Source organism: Sinocyclocheilus grahami, unplaced genomic scaffold (assembly GCF_001515645.1).
Source record: "Sinocyclocheilus grahami isolate Dianchi unplaced genomic scaffold, SAMN03320097.WGS_v1.1 scaffold1569.1, whole genome shotgun sequence".
In the NCBI taxonomy this organism is placed as follows: domain Eukaryota; kingdom Metazoa; phylum Chordata; class Actinopteri; order Cypriniformes; family Cyprinidae; genus Sinocyclocheilus; species Sinocyclocheilus grahami.
Window position 1 is genome coordinate 38,866 of NW_015506748.1, and position 22,062 is coordinate 60,927.

Below are 22,062 nucleotides of genomic sequence, written 5' to 3' on the forward strand. Positions count from 1 at the left end.
GAATGAAATGTTTAACCGGCAAGACTTTAAAGCACAAGCAAATTATGTACTTTTGTGATTTGTGAATAAGTGCAGAGTCCCGTGTTATTTGTTGTGAATGTATGTGGCATTGTAGGCCACAGTATATTGAGACGGAGGCGCCAGAACTGTAACTGATAGAATGTGCACTGTATTACGATACTACAATATTTTTTCAAAAGCAGATCATGGAGACATTTTAATCGTCAACAATCAAAAATCGTCATATCGCACACGCCTAGGCTGTGTCAACAGAAGTGAATGAGCGGACTCAAAATTCAGTTCATTTATTAAGAAAAGCACCGAAATAAACAAAGTAGCCCAAAGTTATTATAAAATAAATAATTATATAAAAAGAGAATCAGCAAACACGATATGACCAAACTTTCGGCGTGACAACCTGTAACCTATTCGTTGTTCCTTTGTAACCATGTCGGTCATAAATTCAAGACATTTGATGCAGAGACTATTCTTTTATTGCCTATTAAATATATCAGTAAATTGTTGCCACAATGTGTCTTTGTGACATTTGTCAGTTGCAACATTGTGGCAGTGTTGTGGCTCGATAGTTGTGTGTTGGTATTTTTTAAATGTATTTTTCAATGGACAGACATGCATTAATTTTTTGCACTTGATGTTAATGTGATTCAGACTAAAATGGAAAAAATACAAAGCCCTTGAACATGGAAAGTAATAGAACTTCAGTGTCTTAAAAGGGATAGTTCACCCAAAAATGAAAATTTGATGTTTATCTGCTTACCCCCAGGGCATCCAAGATGTAAGTGACTTTGTTTCTTCAGTAGAACACAAACGAAGATTTTTAACACAAACCGTTGCAGTCTGTCAGTCATATAATGGAAGTGAATGGGAATCACGGCTTTGAGAGTAAAAAAAACCATACACAAACAAAACCAAATTAAACCCTGCGGCTCCCAACTGTTTTTATATGTAAACCATGTGTTTTTGACAGTATTAGCACAATCAGACACAAAAGAAATCAGTAATCAGGTGTTGTTTGACCGGTTTTTTAGTGTGTGCACGCTTTAGGTGTACGCTCTCAGAAAAAGCACATGTCAGAACAGCAGGAGAATGAAATGTTTAACCGGCAAGACTTTAAAGCACAAGCAAATTATGTACTTTTGTGATTTGTGAATAAGTGCAGAGTCCCGTGTTATTTGTTGTGAATGTATGTGGCATTGTAGGCCACAGTATATTGAGACGGAGGCGCCAGAACTGTAACTGATAGAATGTGCACTGTATTACGATACTACAATATTTTTTCAAAAGCAGATCATGGAGACATTTTAATCGTCAACAATCAAAAATCGTCATATCGCACACGCCTAGGCTGTGTCAACAGAAGTGAATGAGCGGACTCAAAATTCAGTTCATTTATTAAGAAAAGCACCGAAATAAACAAAGTAGCCCAAAGTTATTATAAAATAAATAATTATATAAAAAGAGAATCAGCAAACACGATATGACCAAACTTTCGGCGTGACAACCTGTAACCTATTCGTTGTTCCTTTGTAACCATGTCGGTCATAAATTCAAGACATTTGATGCAGAGACTATTCTTTTATTGCCTATTAAATATATCAGTAAATTGTTGCCACAATGTGTCTTTGTGACATTTGTCAGTTGCAACATTGTGGCAGTGTTGTGGCTCGATAGTTGTGTGTTGGTATTTTTTAAATGTATTTTTCAATGGACAGACATGCATTAATTTTTTGCACTTGATGTTAATGTGATTCAGACTAAAATAGAAAAAATACAAAGCCCTTGAACATGGAAAGTAATAGAACTTCAGTGTCTTAAAGGGATAGTTCACCCAAAAATGAAAATTTGATGTTTACCGTTGCAGTCTGTCAGTCATATAATGGAAGTGAATGGGAATCACGGCTTTGAGAGTAAAAAAAACCATACACAAACAAAACCAAATTAAACCCTGCGGCTCTTGACGATACATTGAGGTGTAAAGACACAAAACGATCGGTCTGTGCAAGAAACTGAACCGTATTTATATTGTTTTTTTTACCTCTGATTTACTGCAATGTTCGAACTGTCCTGAGCGCGTTCTCAACAGTCGGCGCGTGAGGCGTCTTCTTCTTGCTTTACGGCGGATTGCAGACTTATAAGTGCATTACCGCCACCTATCTCTCAAATGGACCATTGACACTCTATCTACAATCTCAATTAGGAGTGTCAATGGTCCATTTTAATGGTATTTACAGTATATATTTTATATAATAATTTAACATCCCTAAACACAATCACTTCTATTTTGCTGTTTTTGACACACGAATGTCACGAGATCTGAGATGTTGAACACTTGGATTTCCCCTTGCTTTCCACTTCACCTCTCTTTGACGCTAGTATTCATCTGTTATATTATTTCACAACCACATGTTTAGTCTACGATGCTCCCTCGTTCGGGCCAGGCTGATCTCGGCACAGTTCATCAGAGGCGCTCCTGATTCTTTGCACTGGATCTAAATTGGAGGGGCTGCTCCCCAGAAGCGTCTATAAATAATTGAATGAGAGCCTCCCTCTTTCAGCGCAGCACTATTACCCTGCTCGGGGTTACTGTCGCATACCCACATCTCTGAGAGCACAGAAAAGCCCCTTTGTCTTTCTGCTCCCGTGTCCCACGCCATAGCCATGGCAACATGGTCACTATGGAGTATTATGAGGTGGCTGGAGGGGGACGGGTGTCTCTTGTCAGAGCGCAGGCCTGTTCTTTCTCACTTTGGCCCTGGTGCGACTCCAAGCCTCAAACTGCCTTCTCTGAAAGTCTTTATGTGGCCTGCCAAACTTTCTGTGCCACTCAATTCAGTAGAGTGCACAGCTTTGAGACTCCTTTGAATTTTCTGATGCTTTATAAGAGATATTCAACTTCATCTTTTTCAGTTATATTTTTGGCAGATGCTGTTTGCACCCCAGTGTCTGTTACTATTTTGGGTGTTTGATTAGTCTATTCTTTTTAGATTATGGACTGAATGGTGAGCGTATTGGAAAGTTGTGCCACCTTTTTTAATGAATTTGTCCTGTGGTTGAGAATTTTTTTTGCTTACAACTTACTTGCATACGAGTACAAACTTCCAATTTTCATTTTTTAAAGCAAGTTTTAAGATCGTTTTTTTTTTTTACAGTTTTATTATTTAATAAGTTAATTATTTTATATGTTTAAGAGTCGCACCATATGACATTTTTATGACAGCCTGGACTGTCAATTTATCTGATATTTTAAAAGATTTTTTTAATCGATTTTGACCGTCACCACGTGCATCACTTGACTTTGATTTAGAGGACAAACATTTCTCAAATATTTATCATATTTTAACTGCTTCACTGCATGTTTTTCTTTAAAAACAAATAGCTAAACCACGTAAGATTTTAATTTCATAAAAATGAGTTTTTAATGAGTTTGTTTTTATTATAAAGTCAAGATGGTTGTTGAATTCATGCCCCAAAAAATATCAGAATGGATTAATTCAGAAATTAAAAATTCATATTCATAAAAACATTTATCATATAAAAGGTGTATTCAAGATGTTGTATGTGCAATGAGAAGCATTTGTAACATCTGCGCAATATGAGAACAATGAATATTGTAAATGATTTACACACCATTTTTTAAAAATAATTATTATAATATAATATTATTACATAATAAATATCATAATATTGTATATGTTAGATATTATATGATCATAATTATCAAATTCTTTGCTGCACATTATTTGCATTTTCTTAAATGCTGTTTTTGTTTAAACTAAATGTACCTGCCATGAAGAAAAATGGCTTTGAGATGAAGAAAAAAACTATTAAGCATATATAATGCGTATATATTACCTAGTGTATAATATAATATTATGGGCAACACATATTACCTCTCTAATCCCACATTCTTCCTCCTAATCTACTAATTGCACCCCAACATGTACAGATATTACTTGAATGTCATGCTAAAGCTGACTGATTTTGACAGTACTACAGTACTTACAGTTAGGAATATAGTGGTCACCGAAATGCTACTTCTCCAGTATCATACATGTAGTGGCAGATAATGCTGTTAATATGAAACATTTATAGTGTACTACTTCACACTAGTTACAGACCAAGCTGTAACTAGTTGACCTAGAATCAGCTAATTAAATCTCAAATAGTCACTCGTATTATTTATTATCCTTGATTCTGATTGGTTGAGCCAAGTTCGAAGCTGTTGTAAATTACACTACAAACAATAATTCAATATCAATATGTATCGCGATATAATTTTTTTCAGTAACGGTGATATGATTTTTAAACACATTTCCGATATTTCGATATACATTACCAGTAGCAGCAAATCAGAATATTAGAATGATTTCTGAAGGATCATGTGACTGGAGTAATGATGCTAAAGCTCTGCTTTGAAATCACAGGAATAAATGATATATTCAAATAGAAAACTGTTATTTTAAATAGTAAAAATATTAAATAGTAAAAATATTTCAAAATGTTAGTTTTTGCTGTATTTTTTCACAGGGCTTATTGCTTTATTTTAATAAATTTTTTTATTGCAATTATCAATATATGATTGTTTTTGCTTAATTTCTTTATGTAACTTTTTCCACCATCTCACCATTTGTTAATGTGTCTTTAAGACTGTACACTACTCTTCACACATTTTGGGTCAGTGAGGTATTTTTCTTCTTCGTTTTGAAAGAAACTAATAGTTTTATTCAGCAAGGACACATTAAATAGATCAAAATAGTAAATGCATGCATCAACGTTACAAATTACTTCTATTTCTAAATGATTTCTTTCTATTCATCAAATAATCCTGAAAAAATGTTTTCACGGTGTCCACAAAAATGTTAAGCAGCACTACTATTTTCAGCATCGATTATAATCAATGAAGACTGGAGTAATGATGCTGAAAACTCAGCTTTGCATCACAGGAATAAATTACATATTTAAAATATAGTCAAATAGAAAACAGGTCATTTAAATTGTAATAATATTTCACAATATTTTTAGTATTTTTGATCATATACTTCTTCCAGAAACAATAGATCTTTAAAACGGATGAGTAAATAACCTCTGTTAGGATCAGCCAACCTCTTTGCTCTTTGTGAAATGAATATATTAATGTTTTTCCATGATATAGCCCCCATTAACTGTATGCCAGACATACTTTATCGGCAGCCACTATTTGGCAGTTTTGACCTCCGCTTGTCTTCCTCACAATTATAAAGCGGAGTACAGAGCTTGCGCTGGACTATGGGTAATTGAATACCATCTTAGAAACAGCGAGCGTTTATGAACCGTGTGGTTCAATTCACCTCAGCCTCCAAATGTATTATTGTGCCATAATAACTTGATGACATGTTCTCTTTTACAAACAGACCGAGTTGCTCAAAATTGTTTCTGCCTTTTTCCACAGTATGAAATTCTGCTGTGTGTCCAAGACCATGACGATCCAGCTATCGATGTTTGTAAAAAGCTGCTGGGCAAATATCCCAATGTTGACGCCAGGTTATTTATAGGTAAGTATTTGACGATAAACTATAAATGGTGCCTTGGCAATTAATTTAAATAAAATATGTTGAAGTACTAAAACTCATTAAAAAATAAATGAAAGCTAAATTGAAATATTAAAATAATAATTAAAACGAATAAAAATTGCTAAATCACATAGCAAAATTAAAATTATATAAAATTAATTTCTCGATGAGAATTTAGTCTCTAAATGAGAACATGGCAGGACTGATCTAGATCTGGGATGGGGATTGTGTTAAAAATGCATAGAAATAATCATGTTTTTATTATTATTATGTAATATTCATGTGGACTGGGTATCGGTCAGTGTACGTGGAATGTAGTCCCTGTTGTAACAAAAGTGAACCAAAAGAGAAATATTTTTACATTTCAGATGCTTTCTAATATATTTTAATTTCTGGAATATTATTATTCATGTCATTCTACTCTTAAAAACATCTGTAACTGACAGGAAAAAAGACAAATAAATTGATAACCACACTTTCTTTTAAAATGGCCAAATTTTATGATGGTATGGTATGATGGTACAATCATTTATAGCCCTAATGGTAATTAATATTGCAATTTATTTTCTCTTTATCTCGTTCTAGGGGGTAAGAAAGTTGGCATCAATCCAAAAATAAATAACCTCATGCCAGCTTATGAAGGGGCAAGGTACGAACTCGTCTGGATCTGTGACAGTGGCATTCGAGGTAAGCTTGCCCACATTATAATCTAAAACCGAGCACTTTAAAGGGGTCGTATGATGCAATTTCAAGTTTTTCTTTCTCTTTGGAGTGTTACAAGCTGTTCGTGAGTAGATAAGATCCCTAAAGTTGCAAAGACTAAAGTCTCAAACCTAAAGAGATATTCTTTATAAAAGTTAAGACTTGTCCACGCCCTCCTAAAACGCTATCGATGTTTGTAAAAAGCTGCTGGGCAAATATCCCAATGTTGACGCCAGGTTATTTATAGGTAAGTATTTGACGATAATCGCTTTTTATGTGAAATGAAGCCAATAATAGAGAGAACACGGGCAGTGTTGTGCTGAGGTGCATGTCTCTCCCTCGTGGATTCGGTTCTCTGTGACAGTTTTGTTTAGCCGTGTGCAGGGAAATGGCAGGGTCTCTGAGGAGCCCCGTAAGAGGAACACCAACCCAACTGTGTATATGCAAATGTAGCTCTTGGAGTGGATATTGATTCTTGCTCGTTAGGAACAGCTGGGGTCCTGTTATCCGCCCCGCTGCCTTCAGCCAGTCTGTTACCGTACAAACAGTCAGGGGAGATGGGTTGGCCCAGAGATGTCATCCGCTGCTTCGAATCAAGCTGAAGCCATGTTAGAAAACATGTATCGTCTGCGAGGTTGTGTAGCTTTAAACAACTCTGAGTGGTTTACCCCACCAGCCAATCTGACGTCGGTAAAGCGTGCTTTGTGAAATGCATTAGTGCACTCAGAGGCCCTGTCGCCATATGATCTTTAGGTGTTCAGTCCACAAATAAACATCTTCATGTGACCTTATTTACATCCATCCGTAAAGGGGATTTAAAGAGGATCTGCTTTATTGATGGATGATAAACCGGTTACGATTTATATAATCGCTTGATCATGTTTATTTAATCTAATCTTGCATTGTTGTTATTATTAATTATTATTATTAAATACGACTTCTATCTATGTGCATTTTAATTTCAAGTCAAATTCTTTAATCAACTATACTGCATTAATCTAATATGTAGTCTTGCATTTTTATTTTGTATTATTATTATCTTTAAATATGACTTCTGTCAATGTGAATTTTAATTTCCAGAAATTCCAGTCATTCTGGTCGCTTCTGACTCACAGACTGTAAGTATGTTTTCATATTTAAAGGATTTGCCACTGATGATTCAAACGCGAGTTTTGGGCAGTGTAGAGTAGCGCTTGTTGTTCTTCATTTCTCCGATCACAAATGCAGACATGGTTTTATGTTTATGCAGCGCGATGCAACGCAATGCGTAAAAAGGCCGTATAAGTCATTCTAATCCGTAATTATGTCCCCACTGGATGCAACAAATGCCTCGTTTGTAATGGGTGTTATTGGTTTTGTCTCGTCGCTCTGGGACACGTCATCACAATATGGTAGGGGCGTAACATTTCCGTCACACGCTTGAGGTATTCGGCCAATCACAACGCACTGGATAGCTGGCCAATCAGAGCACACGTCGCTTTTCAGACAGATGAGCTTTGTAAAAATCGATGCGTTTCAGAAAGGCGGGGCATAGAGGAGAAACAATAATGTACAGTATGTGGAAAAGAGTGTTTTTTTGTTTTTTTACCTTAAACCACATAAACACATTTCATTACACCAAATACACAAAATAATGTTCTTTTTTAGCAGCATCATATGACCCCTTTAAACAAAAGATTATTCATTTGTGTTATAGTGAATACAATTCTTTATTCTTACTGTTTCGTGTGAAAAGAATAATGGAAAATGACCAGGACATGTTTTCATGAGATTGACCTTTGAACAACTGTGTCAGTGCTAATCATGATGTAATATTCAACAGTGAAGCCCGACACTCTCACTGATATGGCTAATCAGATGACGGAGAAGGTGGGACTGGTTCACGGTCTTCCTTACGTGGCGGACAGACAAGGATTTGCCGCCACATTGGAGCAGGTCAGCAGCCTTCACTATTGACCTTCTAAATTCTTGGTCGGGACAGTGTTGAAGACGTTTGTCGTCTGGATTTGGCTCTGGAAAGCTTTGATTTTATTAGATGCTTATGAACTCGCCATTGCTTATAGGACCTGTGTATTATGTATTCGAGGGCCGCTCTGTCTTGTCACACAGCAATTACACTGCCAAGTTGTGGCTCTGTTGCTAGTAGAGGCTCCAAACTTGAAATGGGACACCATATGTTGTAGTTCCTCTGTTTCTCTAAACCTTAAAGCTCTTTTGCCAAATCAGTGCAATATTAAAATTCATTAACTGCTGACAATATTGATTTATTTATGAATTTTCTTTTAGCTCCACGTAAAATCTAATCACCAATCATCTCTCAATTGATTAAATATTATATTATTGTAGTAGATGAGCCGTTAAATTTAATAGATGTTACAAAAACAGACTTCGAAGGCAATATATTAGCATGTTAAATTGTCAGCTCTGCTAATAAATAACTGGCAGAAGTGTTTACATATGTAATACGATTCTTGATGCGTCAAATCTTTAGAGATTAATTATGTGAAGTATAAACACTGTCCCACATGAAATCCTGCAGGTTTATTTTGGAACATCACATCCTCGTTCCTACATCTCGGCCAATGTAACGGGAATCAAGTGTGTCACGGGGATGTCGTGTCTCATGAGGAAGGACATCCTGGACCAAGCGGGCGGGCTGATTGCGTTTGCTCAGTACATCGCTGAAGATTACTTCATGGCCAAGGCCATCGCAGACAGGTTTGCCAGACTCATTAAATATCTGTGCCGTGCTAATAGCTTTTGATATCACACTCCATCGGGTTACATTTTTTCACCCGTCTTTAAAGGAATAAATACATTTAAATTCTGTTATTCACTCACCCTCATGTAGTTTCAAAACTCTGCCTTTATTTCTTTTGTGAAACACAAAAGGAGATGTTTAGTAGAATGTTGATGCTGCTCTTTTTAAAAAATGTGTCTATATAGTTTTATAAAAAATGTTTTGTTAGATTTAGTTTATTTTGTTTGCTATTTTAGTACCTCAGATAAACTAAACATTTAAAAAAAAAAATTTCAAATGTAGTTTAGTTTATTTCAGTTAACATTTATTTTTTAAATATAACATATTTTATGGTTTTTGTTTTAGCTTAATTATAACACTGCTAACGATGAGAAAAAAAATTTGTAAAAGTAGCGCTGTGCTCTATATTCCAGGTTTCTGAAGCCGTGCGATAGCTTTGTGTGACTAACACCAAAAAATGTAATTTAATCATTAAAAAATCTAATTCACTTCCATGTATATTCAGTTATAAAACACTTGGGTTTATAATGAATTAAAATTCAAGCAATGACTTTTAATGAATTTCAGTTTTGATCTTTTCCTTATCAAATCATTTGAAGTCGTTCAGTAGCATTTAGTATGTAGTGCATTTATTTCTATGCACCAATTTAATATGTCTATTATTTAGAGCTTGACAGTCTGGCTTCCCTGTGCTTTTATTGTATGGAATAGATCATCTCAAAGTCATGTGGGTGTGGAGCAACATGAGGGTGAATAAATCATAACCAAATGTTTCGTTTTGAATGAAATATTCCTTTAATGTGTGTTCAGAATTGTATCTCTCAGCCTCGGCTAAAATGTCCTTTATTTGCCAGTTCAATGACGTGGTGTTTCTCTTGCAGAGGATGGAAATTTTCCATGGCAACGCAGGTAGCCATGCAGAATTCTGGCTCGTACTCCATTGCACAATTCCAGTCTCGCATGATCAGGTACGGCGGTTGTTCAAACAGCTTTTTATGCTCAGTACTGTTTTTCTGATGGGGCCACCTCCAGCGCATTGATGATAGCGTTCCAGATGGATCTTTTAAATTGCATCATAGTACAGAGCATATCTTGAATAGATTTTGTCCATCTTTTGATACGTTCATCAGAATAAGCTATCCAGCTGTAAGACATGATGTTTTTTTGTGACTTTAGATGGGTGCATTTCCCATTTTGTGGTGCGAAAAAACAGCTGAGCTCATCTCATTGTAATCTGCTCTTAATAGATGGGCCAAACTGAGAATCAACATGCTGCCAGCCACCATCATCGAGCCCATCTCCGAGTGCTTTGTGGCCAGTCTTCTCATCGGCTGGGCCGCCCACCACGTGTTCCGCTGGGACATCATGGTGTTTTTCCTGTGCCATTGCCTGGCCTGGTTCATTTCGGATTACATCCAGCTGAGAGGAGTACAGGTGAGACGCAATACACAGCTAATTTGCATTTCAGCTCCATTCTGGTACAAAACAACCATTTTTGACCATTCCAATCAATTCCCAAAGGATAAAATCAAGCCTTACCCCATTGTTTTAGAGTTTAAATCCAATCCTAACCTCGTTCTACTCAGAAATGTCACATTTCTGAAGAAACATTTCTTGTTTGACATCCAAATCAACTGTCTGAGGAAATTCTATAAACAGATGGTTTTCATTTTCAACTCTTTCAAGCAAAATTTGACCGAGGTTGTTCCATCATAAGTTGTTCTTCAAAGCCATTTTATCTTGAATTGCAACATTTGTCGGTTCTTGTTGTAATTCTTGTCTTTCTACTCATTTTCCCTCAAAGGGCGGTCCTCCATCCTTCTCCAAGCTGGACTACGCAGTGGCCTGGTTCATCAGGGAGTCCATGACAATTCAGATTTTCTTGTCCGCTCTTTGGGACCCCACCATCAGCTGGAGGGCGGGACGCTACCGATTGCGTTGCGGAGGTACTGCAGAGGAAATCTTGGACGTTTAAACGGCACCGTGTGCCTGGGACTATGCACTGATGTGTACATGGACACAGAACTATGAGAAGAAGTGGGCGCAGATGGACAAACAGGGGGTTATTCCAACTTCTGCTAGTTTTTAACCTGTTAGTTTAGCAAATAGATTATTTATGTCCTTGGTGCTTTTTTTGTTTTCCTGTGCGGTCTCTTGACAATTTGAGACCTCGTTCTAGATGAGCCAAAAGTTATGAAGGGGTGAAGAAGAAGAAGAGGAGGCGGCACTTCAGCGGGCATCAGTAACCCTGATAAAAACGTATCTAAATGTAACTCTTTTTTTATTTTAAAAAAAGTTGTGCAAACATGTTTAGTGGTGGTTTAACAGCTGTCTCGTGACATATCCATTTTATGATGAGTTTGGATGAACGGTACAGTTTTTAACGGTAATATTGAGGTGGAGAATGACTGAAGTCTTTTAAAATGGCACTAGCGCATGAAAGGATCACTTGCTTATCACAGTGTTGCTCTCAACATACAGCACTCTTGCCATATTTGATACATTTTTGGACTTCCGAATGCTCAAAACGGATCCACTCAGGTCCATTTTATGTTTACTGGATAGAGCAATATCTTCTGTAGAGGTTATACATAGGGAATTGTGGCATACTGCCGATCGATCCTGCATTCTCCCTGCAGTATTCGAGCACGAGGTTTACTCCTCAACATGACATCTGCAGATTTAATCGCATATCTTCTGAAATGTAGTGCCATTTGAAGAGCAAGCGGTTTTATTGTTATAATTTTGGCATCTTTAATGCCAACAACATGGCTTTTCTTCAAGGTCTTTTATCTTCCCTTGCTTCATTCTCTGCAGTAGTTGCTCTCGTACCGGGATCAAAGTTTACTAAAACACATTTCCTGGTCCTGCTGTTGTTTGTTTGAGAAGCTGTCAGTATTTTCCTGACGTTTGACTGGATATAAATGCATAAACTGTCCGATCATTTCATCCGATGCCATTTCAGTTAGTCGATTAAACCAAATTCTGTTGACGTAAAGAGTTTGAGAAGTTAAAGTTTACTCGTTTTTTTTTTTTTTTGCTCAATCATCCACAGGATCTAGGCATGACTTTGTTACTTGGCATATCATTTGAAGTTAGACGAAAACTAATTTTATGGACCCTGATAAACAACAATGCGCTCTCTAAAACCCCTTACCTTAAAAACGAGGCATTTAAGCTTCATTGCACTGTCAGAGCTTACAAATAGTAGTCCATCACTGATTACATGATGATAACTGTAGTTAGTAACGTGAACTAGGTTGTTCATTTTAGGTAATGTATTCAGACTACTTTTTAGATTACTTTTGATTTAACTTGTTTTAAGCGGCATTAAATGTACCATATTGATATAAAAAAGCAAAGAGAAATAAATATATTCTATTTTTTTTATCTCAACATCATAAAATGCATTAAACATTACATTAAACCATGGTTTCCCAAACTCGGTTTTATGTAGTGGGTTTAAGAGTTGATAAAACTCGAATAATTAATTCCACTTGAACTCTAATATTTAATTTCATATTTATATTATGACGACATAGTGTTTAGTAACTTGTATAAATATTTATTTCAGGTCTAATGGCTTGAGAGGTGCTCTTCCCACCCTAATTCAGAAGCGTGGTGTGCAAATGTATTTACATGACCAGTATTCTATATTGTGAATATAATCAATGCTGAATGGTATAACACACAGTAGGATTTCTAAAAAAAATTGTAAAAATTTACAAGGGAAAAATGAAGAATGAGGCAGAATCGATCAATTATGAATTATTTACTGCCATTGTGTGAATAATATGAATATTTGAAGAATAATTGACAACGGGCCATTGAATTATTAAAAAATAATGACTCGTTTTTTTTTTTTTTGAGTTTAAACAATTTGACATGAGTGGCATGAAAACTGGCAAACATTTACACTGTTACATTTCAAAATATGACAGTCGCACAGTGTGCTATTTGGCTCTACTCATTCCCCAACAACATATATACTCTTACAGTCAAACAGTATTCACGAAACAATTGACATTCTTCTCCGTGTTCCCCTTTTTTTTCCAGGAAGTGCTAATCTCTGTTTCGTACTGCCAGCACTTTGTTTGTTAAACCGCTCTTTCTGTATTTCCCTCATTTCTTGACTCTTTCTTTACCACCATGCGTTCATAAATCATGATGGTGAAGGACCCATGCCAGCACTGGCAGTATTGTTTCACAGATGCTACTCTACTCATGAACTGTTCAAGCCTTGTTGTTAATTTAAAACCATTATATGTGATTCAGGAAAAACACGTTGGCTTAAGCCATGTGCATGTGTCTTCATATTCCATCAGCTGCCATTTAGAAAGTTATAAACACTGTTTTAGTCCAATGCCAAACCCTGCATTGTGTTTTTGTTCTGGTGTTGGTTTGTTATTTCTAATTTGAATACATCTGATTTTGTTCTACTACTGAACACTTTGGGCTGACTATTAGAAATAAACGTATGTTTTGTGCATGAGGCCACGAAATGAATGCCATTTGTTCGTATCATGGCAGTTGAAGTATTAAAAGTTGGGGATCAATCAATTAGCAATAATCATATACATTATTATTAGTTTTACTGTATTCAGGCTGTGAAACAAAATCAAGCTTCCAAACCCATTTTCTTGTCCAGTTGTGGTATAATAAACATTTCAGATTTTGTTGACCGTTAGACATTAATCATACCTCAGAAAAACAGTGGGCCAGAGTTTTTGCGAAATCATTCAAAAGAAACATTCGAATGTAAACTACATGGAATTAATTCGTGAAACCATTATATTTAATCATTGGTGATGCGATTCTTCTGTAAATTGGAATTGGTTTTACAAATTATTCAATGGAAGGCGACAATTTAGATAAGAACAGTTTTATGAATTATTCAGTTTGGTGTGCCAGTTTATGCAAACAAGGTTTTGCGAATTATTCCACTGATTCTTTTGTAAATAGCTGCATTGAATTGAATAATTTCACAAAACCATTTTTCAAGTAAATTGTTGCATCGAATTGCGTAATTTCATGAATTCTTGCATAATAGTAGCATTTGATTGAATAATTAGTTCAAACCATTCTTGCATAAATGATTGCATTGAATTCTGCGCTATTATAATAAAATAATAGATTCAGGGAAAGTTATTACTTAACAACAGACGTTTTATGAATGATTAACAAATTCATTCTGCTTTTGAATAAGGCCCAATGTGTTGTAGTTCTGCACCATTGGTAAAACTGAATGTACCTTCGCATGAACATGCGACTAACTTTTCTTTCATCGTCTTATTGGTAACACCTGAAACACCACTGTAGAAACGAACATTTTCTTTTTTTAGGAAAGGGGAAAGCTGTTCTTCAGTTCCTCTCTTTGACTTTCAGCCATATCGGCTTATGTTATATATGTGAAATATTATATATGTGTCAAAAAGAAACTTCACCTCAATTACGAAAAGTCTACGATGCACTGTAAATTCCCCGTTTAGACTTTTCCCCTCTTCGTGTGACTGTGAGAGAATGCTGCTGAGCGCGTGTTTGCAGAAATATTGCCTTTTTGATAAGCCAATTCTGAAAGGATTGTATTATCGTAAAGTTCTCTGTGGGGAACTGGACTTCCAATTTTTTTTTTTTTTTCATTAATGTACAGTTGTATGTTTGTCAGATTAACATGTTTTGTGAAAGACTGGTGACCCGTATGCTGGCGTGTGGACATGAGAAAATGTGGCTGTCCTGCACTTGCCGACAGCCGTTTTCTCAAAACCAGTAACACAAAACAATTGAGAAATTCAGTCTGCGTCAACCGTATTGGGACGCATATTTACAGGATCGGAAACAATATGGTAGTGAGCTGCCTAGACGGTCTCAAAATGTCGTGAGACAAAGTTTAAGTGTCATATCCTGTGCTATGATTTAACATTACTACATTTCACTCACTTAAACGATCTTTAAGTCTACAGCATTGGACTCAAAGTGACCCGAGAGAAACTACTGCTACATGTTTACCATACGGTCATCAGTCAGAGTAGAAAAAAGTCTAGTTGTGATCCACCGCTTTTATTTTATGTGCTGACAAAAAGTTGAAGCTTTTACTTTTCTTTTAAATATGTACAGTTTATTTATGAAGTTTGGTTGATATCCATTACATACACTGCTCCCTAAGGCTTAATTTATCATCAAGTTGTACATTTTAGTTATTCCTTTTCTGCAGTGTAAAGGTATGGCTGGACAGACTTCAGTTTTTGAACTTTTGTGTTATTTTGTAGATGTTGTGTACTGTACTCTTGATGCTGAATGCGTAATCCACAGCTGGAAACTGTGTCATTACAGATATATTAAAGCTTTATCCAGCAATATAAGAAGTGCGTGTTTCCTCAGCTCGAATCTGTTGTGTGTGATCCTCATGCTTACGTTTAGAGTATTTTTAGTAGTTCGTGGTTCGCTGCATTAGTAATACAATAGTTCCTTTCAAAGCAATGGAAGTCAGTTCCCTGCCCCTATTTCTGACTTCCTGTGTTTGAGTTTCTGTCATCATTCATGCACCACATCACATGTCTGAAACTGTCAAATGCTCAATCATCCACAGGATCTAGGCATGACTTTGTTACTTGGTATATCATTTAAAGTTCGAAGAAAACTCATTTTATGGACGCTGATAAACAATAATGTACGTGTTAAAAACCCTGACCTTAAAAATTAGGCATTTGGTGTTTAAGCTTCACTGCACTGTTGTTAAAACTGGGCAGATTACTTACAAATTATAGTCCGTGATTACGGATTACGTGATGAAAACTGTAGTTAGTATTCTGACTAGTTTTTGGATTACTTTTTTTATTATCTTGTTTTAAAAGTATCATATGGATATAAAAAAGCAATGAGAAAGAAATGCATTCTATTTTTGATACCAACATCATAAAATGCATTAAACATTACATTAAAAAGTGTCATATCCTGTGCTATGATTTAACATTACTACATTTCACTCACTTAAACGATCTTTAAGTCTACAGCATTGGACTCAAAGTGACCCGAGAGAAACTACTGCTACATGTTTACCATACGGTCATCAGTCAGAGTAGAAAAAAGTCTAGTTGTGATCCACCGCTTTTATTTTATGTGCTGACAAAAAGTTGAAGCTTTTACTTTTCTTTTAAATATGTACAGTTTATTTATGAAGTTTGGTTGATATCCATTACATACACTGCTCCCTAAGGCTTAATTTATCATCAAGTTGTACATTTTAGTTATTCCTTTTCTGCAGTGTAAAGGTATGGCTGGACAGACTTCAGTTTTTGAACTTTTGTGTTATTTTGTAGATGTTGTGTACTGTACTCTTGATGCTGAATGCGTAATCCACAGCTGGAAACTGTGTCATTACAGATATATTAAAGCTTTATCCAGCAATATAAGAAGTGCGTGTTTCCTCAGCTCGAATCTGTTGTGTGTGATCCTCATGCTTACGTTTAGAGTATTTTTAGTAGTTCGTGGTTCGCTGCATTAGTAATACAATAGTTCCTTTCAAAGCAATGGAAGTCAGTTCCCTGCCCCTATTTCTGACTTCCTGTGTTTGAGTTTCTGTCATCATTCATGCACCACATCACATGTCTGAAACTGTCAAATGCTCAATCATCCACAGGATCTAGGCATGACTTTGTTACTTGGCATATCATTTGAAGTTAGACGAAAACTAATTTTATGGACCCTGATAAACAACAATGCGCTCTCTAAAACCCCTTACCTTAAAAACGAGGCATTTAAGCTTCATTGCACTGTCAGAGCTTACAAATAGTAGTCCATCACTGATTACATGATGATAACTGTAGTTAGTAACGTGAACTAGGTTGTTCATTTTAGGTAATGTATTCAGACCACTTTTTAGATTACTTTTGATTTAACTTGTTTTAAGCGGCATTAAATGTACCATATTGATATAAAAAAGCAAAGAGAAATAAATATATTCTATTTTTTTTTATCTCAACATCATAAAATGCATTAAACATTACATTAAACCATGGTTTCCCAAACTCGGCTTTATGTAGTGGGTTTAAGAGTTGATAAAACTCGAATAATTAATTCCACTTGAACTCTAATATTTAATTTCATATTTATATTATGACGACATAGTGTTTAGTAACTTGTATAAATATTTTTTTCAGGTCTAATGGCTTGAGAGGTGCTCTTCCCACCCTAATTCAGAAGCGTGGTTTGCAAATGTATTTACATGACCAGTATTCTATATTGTGAATATAATCAATGCTGAATGGTATAACACACAGTAGGATTTCTAAAAAAAATTGTAAAAATTTACAAGGGAAAAATGAAGAATGAGGCAGAATCGATCAATTATGAATTATTTACTGCCATTGTGTGAATAATATGAATATTTGAAGAATAATTGACAACGGGCCATTGAATTATTAAAAAATAATGTACACCCGAAGCCACGACGCGAAGCAGAGTTCATCTGTTTCAAGAACAACGCCGTATTACCTTGCTTGTGAGAAATGACATATAGCTTTGACATTGAGCTAAAAAAATCAGACATAATAAAATGTAACTTTGTAGCAAAACATGGTAATTTGGCGTTTTTGTCCTATTGTTTACTGTATTTATTCGCGTGGTCAGTGTCGTTGTGGATTTTGGTTCTTTTGCTATTTTAGGCTGTAAGGACCTTTTGAAATAACTGAAATCATTTGGCGAAGTGATATGGACGTAATGCGGTCCAGAGCTGCCTGGAACTACTTTAGCCGTGCATTTCCCTGAAAATAATTGCACACCTTAACATTCGTCAGCCAATCAGATTCAAGCATTCAATGGCTCCGCAGTGTAAGTAACTTTAATTTTTTTTCGGAACAGTGCATTGGTGTGTTTTCATAAATAAAAAAAATGCTTGGTATTTGGCAGGTATTTTCTATTGCATCATTTCCTGTTGCCCCGATCACTTGATCTGATGTCATTGCTTTTGATCAATTTGCTGTCAGCCCAGTAGTTTCGGTGCATGTCTGTGCAAATAATGGCATTACAGCAGTGCAAATAAAGGCACAGGGATGTGAGTGTGCTGGCGGTCAGTGCTCAGTGTTTGCTGGGCTGTGTGATTCACTACTAACACAAGCGTTACCAACCATCTGCTCTCCCAGTCCTCCGTCAGCGTTTCACTGACTCGAAAGCACAAGCAATCCCTGCGATTCTAAGTATTCCTGCATCCTGTTGTGTCTCTTTGTATTATCTGCTGTATTATCGTCTCTGTGTTCTTGCCCGCAGGACGCCTGTCAGTGCTTATCTCACATCAGCCCATTGTTAGGAGAACAGGGCATGGATGGAAATGAAAATGCCATCTTGCTGACAACTCACTGTTATTTCCTATAGGCATCACTAACATATAAGAGTCGTTTAAAAGTTGACTGTACAGAGTTATCTATGTTTAAATATTCATATTGATGCATTATATATTGCATTCTACTATGGCTATAAAGAGTAAAGATACAGCTGAAGGTCTATAGAGAGTTGATCAATAGTTATTATTTTGTGAAGTGTAGAACATGTTTTTCATTAGGCATTTTGAAAAACACAAGTTTCCAAATGGATGTTTATTTCCACATGCAATACAGTCTAATAAAACACTGGGTGGTCTGAACTAAAGAATGAGTTGTTTATCATCTATTTTTAGCAAACTTACCGAACTGGAAGTTTCACAGTAAATGCTGAACTAATAAGCAATGTATTCAACTCATGCAACGAGTTATTTTTGAATGGGATATCTTACGACAGACAGTCTCCTAAATTATTTAGTGAATGTACAAATTAAATCCTCATTAAAAGAAAAAAACAAGACCACCTGACATCCGCCAAAAGCTTCTATTTACATAGCATTTGGTTAGACTGCTACAAACAACCTTTTTATTACTAGGGTTTTGTGGGTGGTTACCAGGGTGTTGCTATACAGCCCCTAAGGCACTGTGAATGGTTGTCACCACACTATTAGGGTGTTGTGGGTGGTTGCCAGGGTGATACTAAGCAGTTGCTAAGGCACTGTCAAAGGTTGTTACATCATTATTAGGGCATTGTGGGTGGTTACAATGGTGTTGCGATGCAGTTTCCAAGGCATCGGCATGGTTGTTTGGTAAAGTGTTGTTGGTGGTTGCCAGGTTGTTCCTATCCAGTTGCTACTAGGGTGTTGCTATGCAGTTCCTAAGGTGTTCTGAATGGCTGTTACTACATTGGTTGGGTGATGTGACAATGACAATTTATTTATATAGCACAATTAAAAACAACCCATGTTGACCAATGTGCTTTACAACAACTAAAATCGCACACAACTAAATAAAAACAATAAGACAAAACCAATTAAAATTGTAGTAGAGTGCCATAAAAGAAAGTGCTTCAGCATAATAAAAACAGCACTGTACAATGGAAAATGCTTCAAGTATTAAATGCTTTATCAAACAGAAAAGTTTTTAACTTTGATTTAAAAACAGACAAAGATGGAGCCAGTCTAATTGAAATGGGCAAATCATTCCAAAGTCTGGGGGCAACTACAGAAAATGCGCAGTCACCCCTTACACCACTGTGGGTGGTTACAAGGGTGTTACTATGCAGTTTCCAAGGCATTCTCAATGGTTGTTACCACCATGGTTGGGTGTTTTTGCTGGTTGCCAGATTGTTCCTTTGCAGTTGCGATGATGTTTTAAAAAGTTGTTACACCGTTACTTGGGTGTTGCAATGCAGTTCCTAGTGCATTCTGAATGGTTGTTAACACTTTGGTAGGGTGTTTTTGGTGGTTGCCAGGTTGTTCCTATCCAGCTGCTAATTTGTTTTAAAAGGTTGTTACTAGGGTGTTGCTATGCCATTCCTAATGCTTTCTGAATGGCTGTTTCCTCATTGGTAGAGTGTTGTGGGTGGTTACCAAGGTGTTGTTATGCAGTTGCTTAGGTATTCCCAGTGGTTGTTACCACATTGGTAGAGTGGTTGCCAGGGTGATACTAAACAGTTGCTAAGGCACTGTCAAAGGTTGTTACATCATTATTAGGGAGTTTTGGGTGGTTAGCAAGGTGTTTCTAAGGCTTCCTTAATAGGGTGTTTATGGCGGTTGCCAGACTCTTCCTACACAGCTACTAAGTTGTTTTTAAAACTTGTTACACTATTACTAGGGTGTTGCTATGCAGTTCCTAAGGCATTCTGAATGGCTGTTTCCACATTGGTAGGGTGTAATTGGTGGCAATGCAAGGTGTTAGCAAGGTTGCAACGTTGTTTGAAAGGCTGTTACACCATTACTAGGGTGTTGGTAGTCCCAATGTGTTGCTATGCAGTTGTAAGGCATTCTGAATGGTTGTTACCACATTGCTAGAGTTGCCAAGTCATTGCTACACAGTTAGGTTGTTCTGAATATTTTGTATTGATAAACTGTTGTTGATAAGGTATTCTGAATGGCTGTTTCTGTGTTGCTAGGGTGTTATTGGTGGTTGGTATAGGCCATTGCTATACAGTTGGGCTCGGACGGTGCTTGAAATGGTTATTACAGTGTAGCTAGTGTGTTGTGGTAGTTGATGTTCTGAATGGAGTTATTGCACTACTAAGGTGTCTCCCAGAGTGTTTTGGGTGGCTGCTAGATGGTTGCTTATTATCCCAAAAGTGTCCCCACCCTAGTTTGATATTCTGTTCTCTAGATATGACTCCTTCAAGTCTAAGGATTGTTTTCTGCCATTGTTGATACTGTGTGTAAAGGTGTGTAGTACTAGTGATTCAGTTGCACAACAACATTTTTCCAACACATTTATCTTCTCTCTTAACAGTGAATGATAGGCTTATTCATTGCGGTGCCGAGGCAGTTGTGTTTGGCCCTGTGAATAAACACTTCAGATCACTGACAGAAGGTCAACAATTACAATGTCACCCTCAATTATTCAGTAACCAAAGTCATCTAGAAGATTTCTATAAATAACTCGATTCTTCTGAAAGTTATAGTCTGGTCTTCACTGGGTCCAGAGTGCACCTAATTCAGATGCTAACTAGGATCAAAACAAACCTTTCAATGTTATCTTACGAGCTTTGTCAATTTTCCACATGTAATTGCTCTCTAAATAAACCTGGTGGTGTGTAATTGTTCACTAAACTGATTGCATAATTGACTGTGAGCTGCCAAACATACAGAAGAACAACTCTCCTCTTAGCATTGGTTGATAAACACACCCTGCCTTGACGGTTCGCTGAAAGAAAATAGTTGTTTTACACAAAATCACAGTTTGTCAGTGTACTAGTTAAAGGATATTTGAGTCCAGGATTATCAGTTGTTACAGTATTACACAGGCAGCGGCGTCTGCTCTAAGTTGTCAGAGTCTCTGGGTAGGTGCCAGGGCACAGAGAGGCGCTGCTGAAGCTGAAGTGTCTGAGTACGGCTCTGCAGGCAGGACTGCCTCCTGCTCGACAGCTTCCTCTCCCCATGAATGCTTCTCTTTGTTGGACTCATCCCATCATCCAATCAGCACACTCTTACGATTAAGGGACATGATCCAGAAAACCCCAGCTGCTCTCTGGCTAAGAAATCTACTGTCAAACTCAAAGCGGAAGAGGAGTTTTGCAGTTTGTGTCCCACCCAACCCCTTATAATGAGGTCACATTGTAATCTATCTCTATAATATATAGTTATAACTATGAATATATAAAGTCTATCTATCTATCTATCTGTCTATCTGTCTGTCTGGCATCTATCTTTCTATCTGTCTGTCTAGCATCTGTCTGTCTATCTATCTATCATCTATCTATCTATCTGTCTATCTGTCTGTCTGGCATCTATCTATCTATCTGTCTGTCTAGCATCTGTCTGTCTATCTATCTATCTATCTATCTATCTATCTATCTATCTATCTATCTGTCTGTCTGTCTTTCTTTCTTTCTTTCTTTCTTTCTATCTATCTGTATATCTGTCTGTCTGTCTGTCTGTCTGTCTGTCTATCTATCTATCTATCTATCTATCTATCTATCTATCTATCTATCTATCTATCTATCTATCTATCTATCTATCTATCTATCTAT

General features: G+C 36.5%; 1 protein-coding gene across 1 annotated transcript in view; it reads left to right on the forward strand.

Moving 5' to 3' along the window:
* Positions 1-11,320, forward strand: part of LOC107571241 (ceramide glucosyltransferase) — a 30,893-nt gene extending 19,573 nt beyond the window's left edge. Inside the window, exons 3-9 of the mRNA XM_016257556.1 lie at positions 5,450-5,552; positions 6,156-6,257; positions 8,095-8,207; positions 8,812-8,990; positions 9,915-10,001; positions 10,281-10,467; positions 10,838-11,320. Coding sequence (XP_016113042.1) covers positions 5,450-5,552; positions 6,156-6,257; positions 8,095-8,207; positions 8,812-8,990; positions 9,915-10,001; positions 10,281-10,467; positions 10,838-11,008 — 942 coding nt within the window. The 3' untranslated portion in view covers positions 11,009-11,320. The remainder of the gene's footprint in view (positions 1-5,449; positions 5,553-6,155; positions 6,258-8,094; positions 8,208-8,811; positions 8,991-9,914; positions 10,002-10,280; positions 10,468-10,837) is intronic.
* Positions 11,321-22,062: the final 10,742 nt, after the last annotated feature.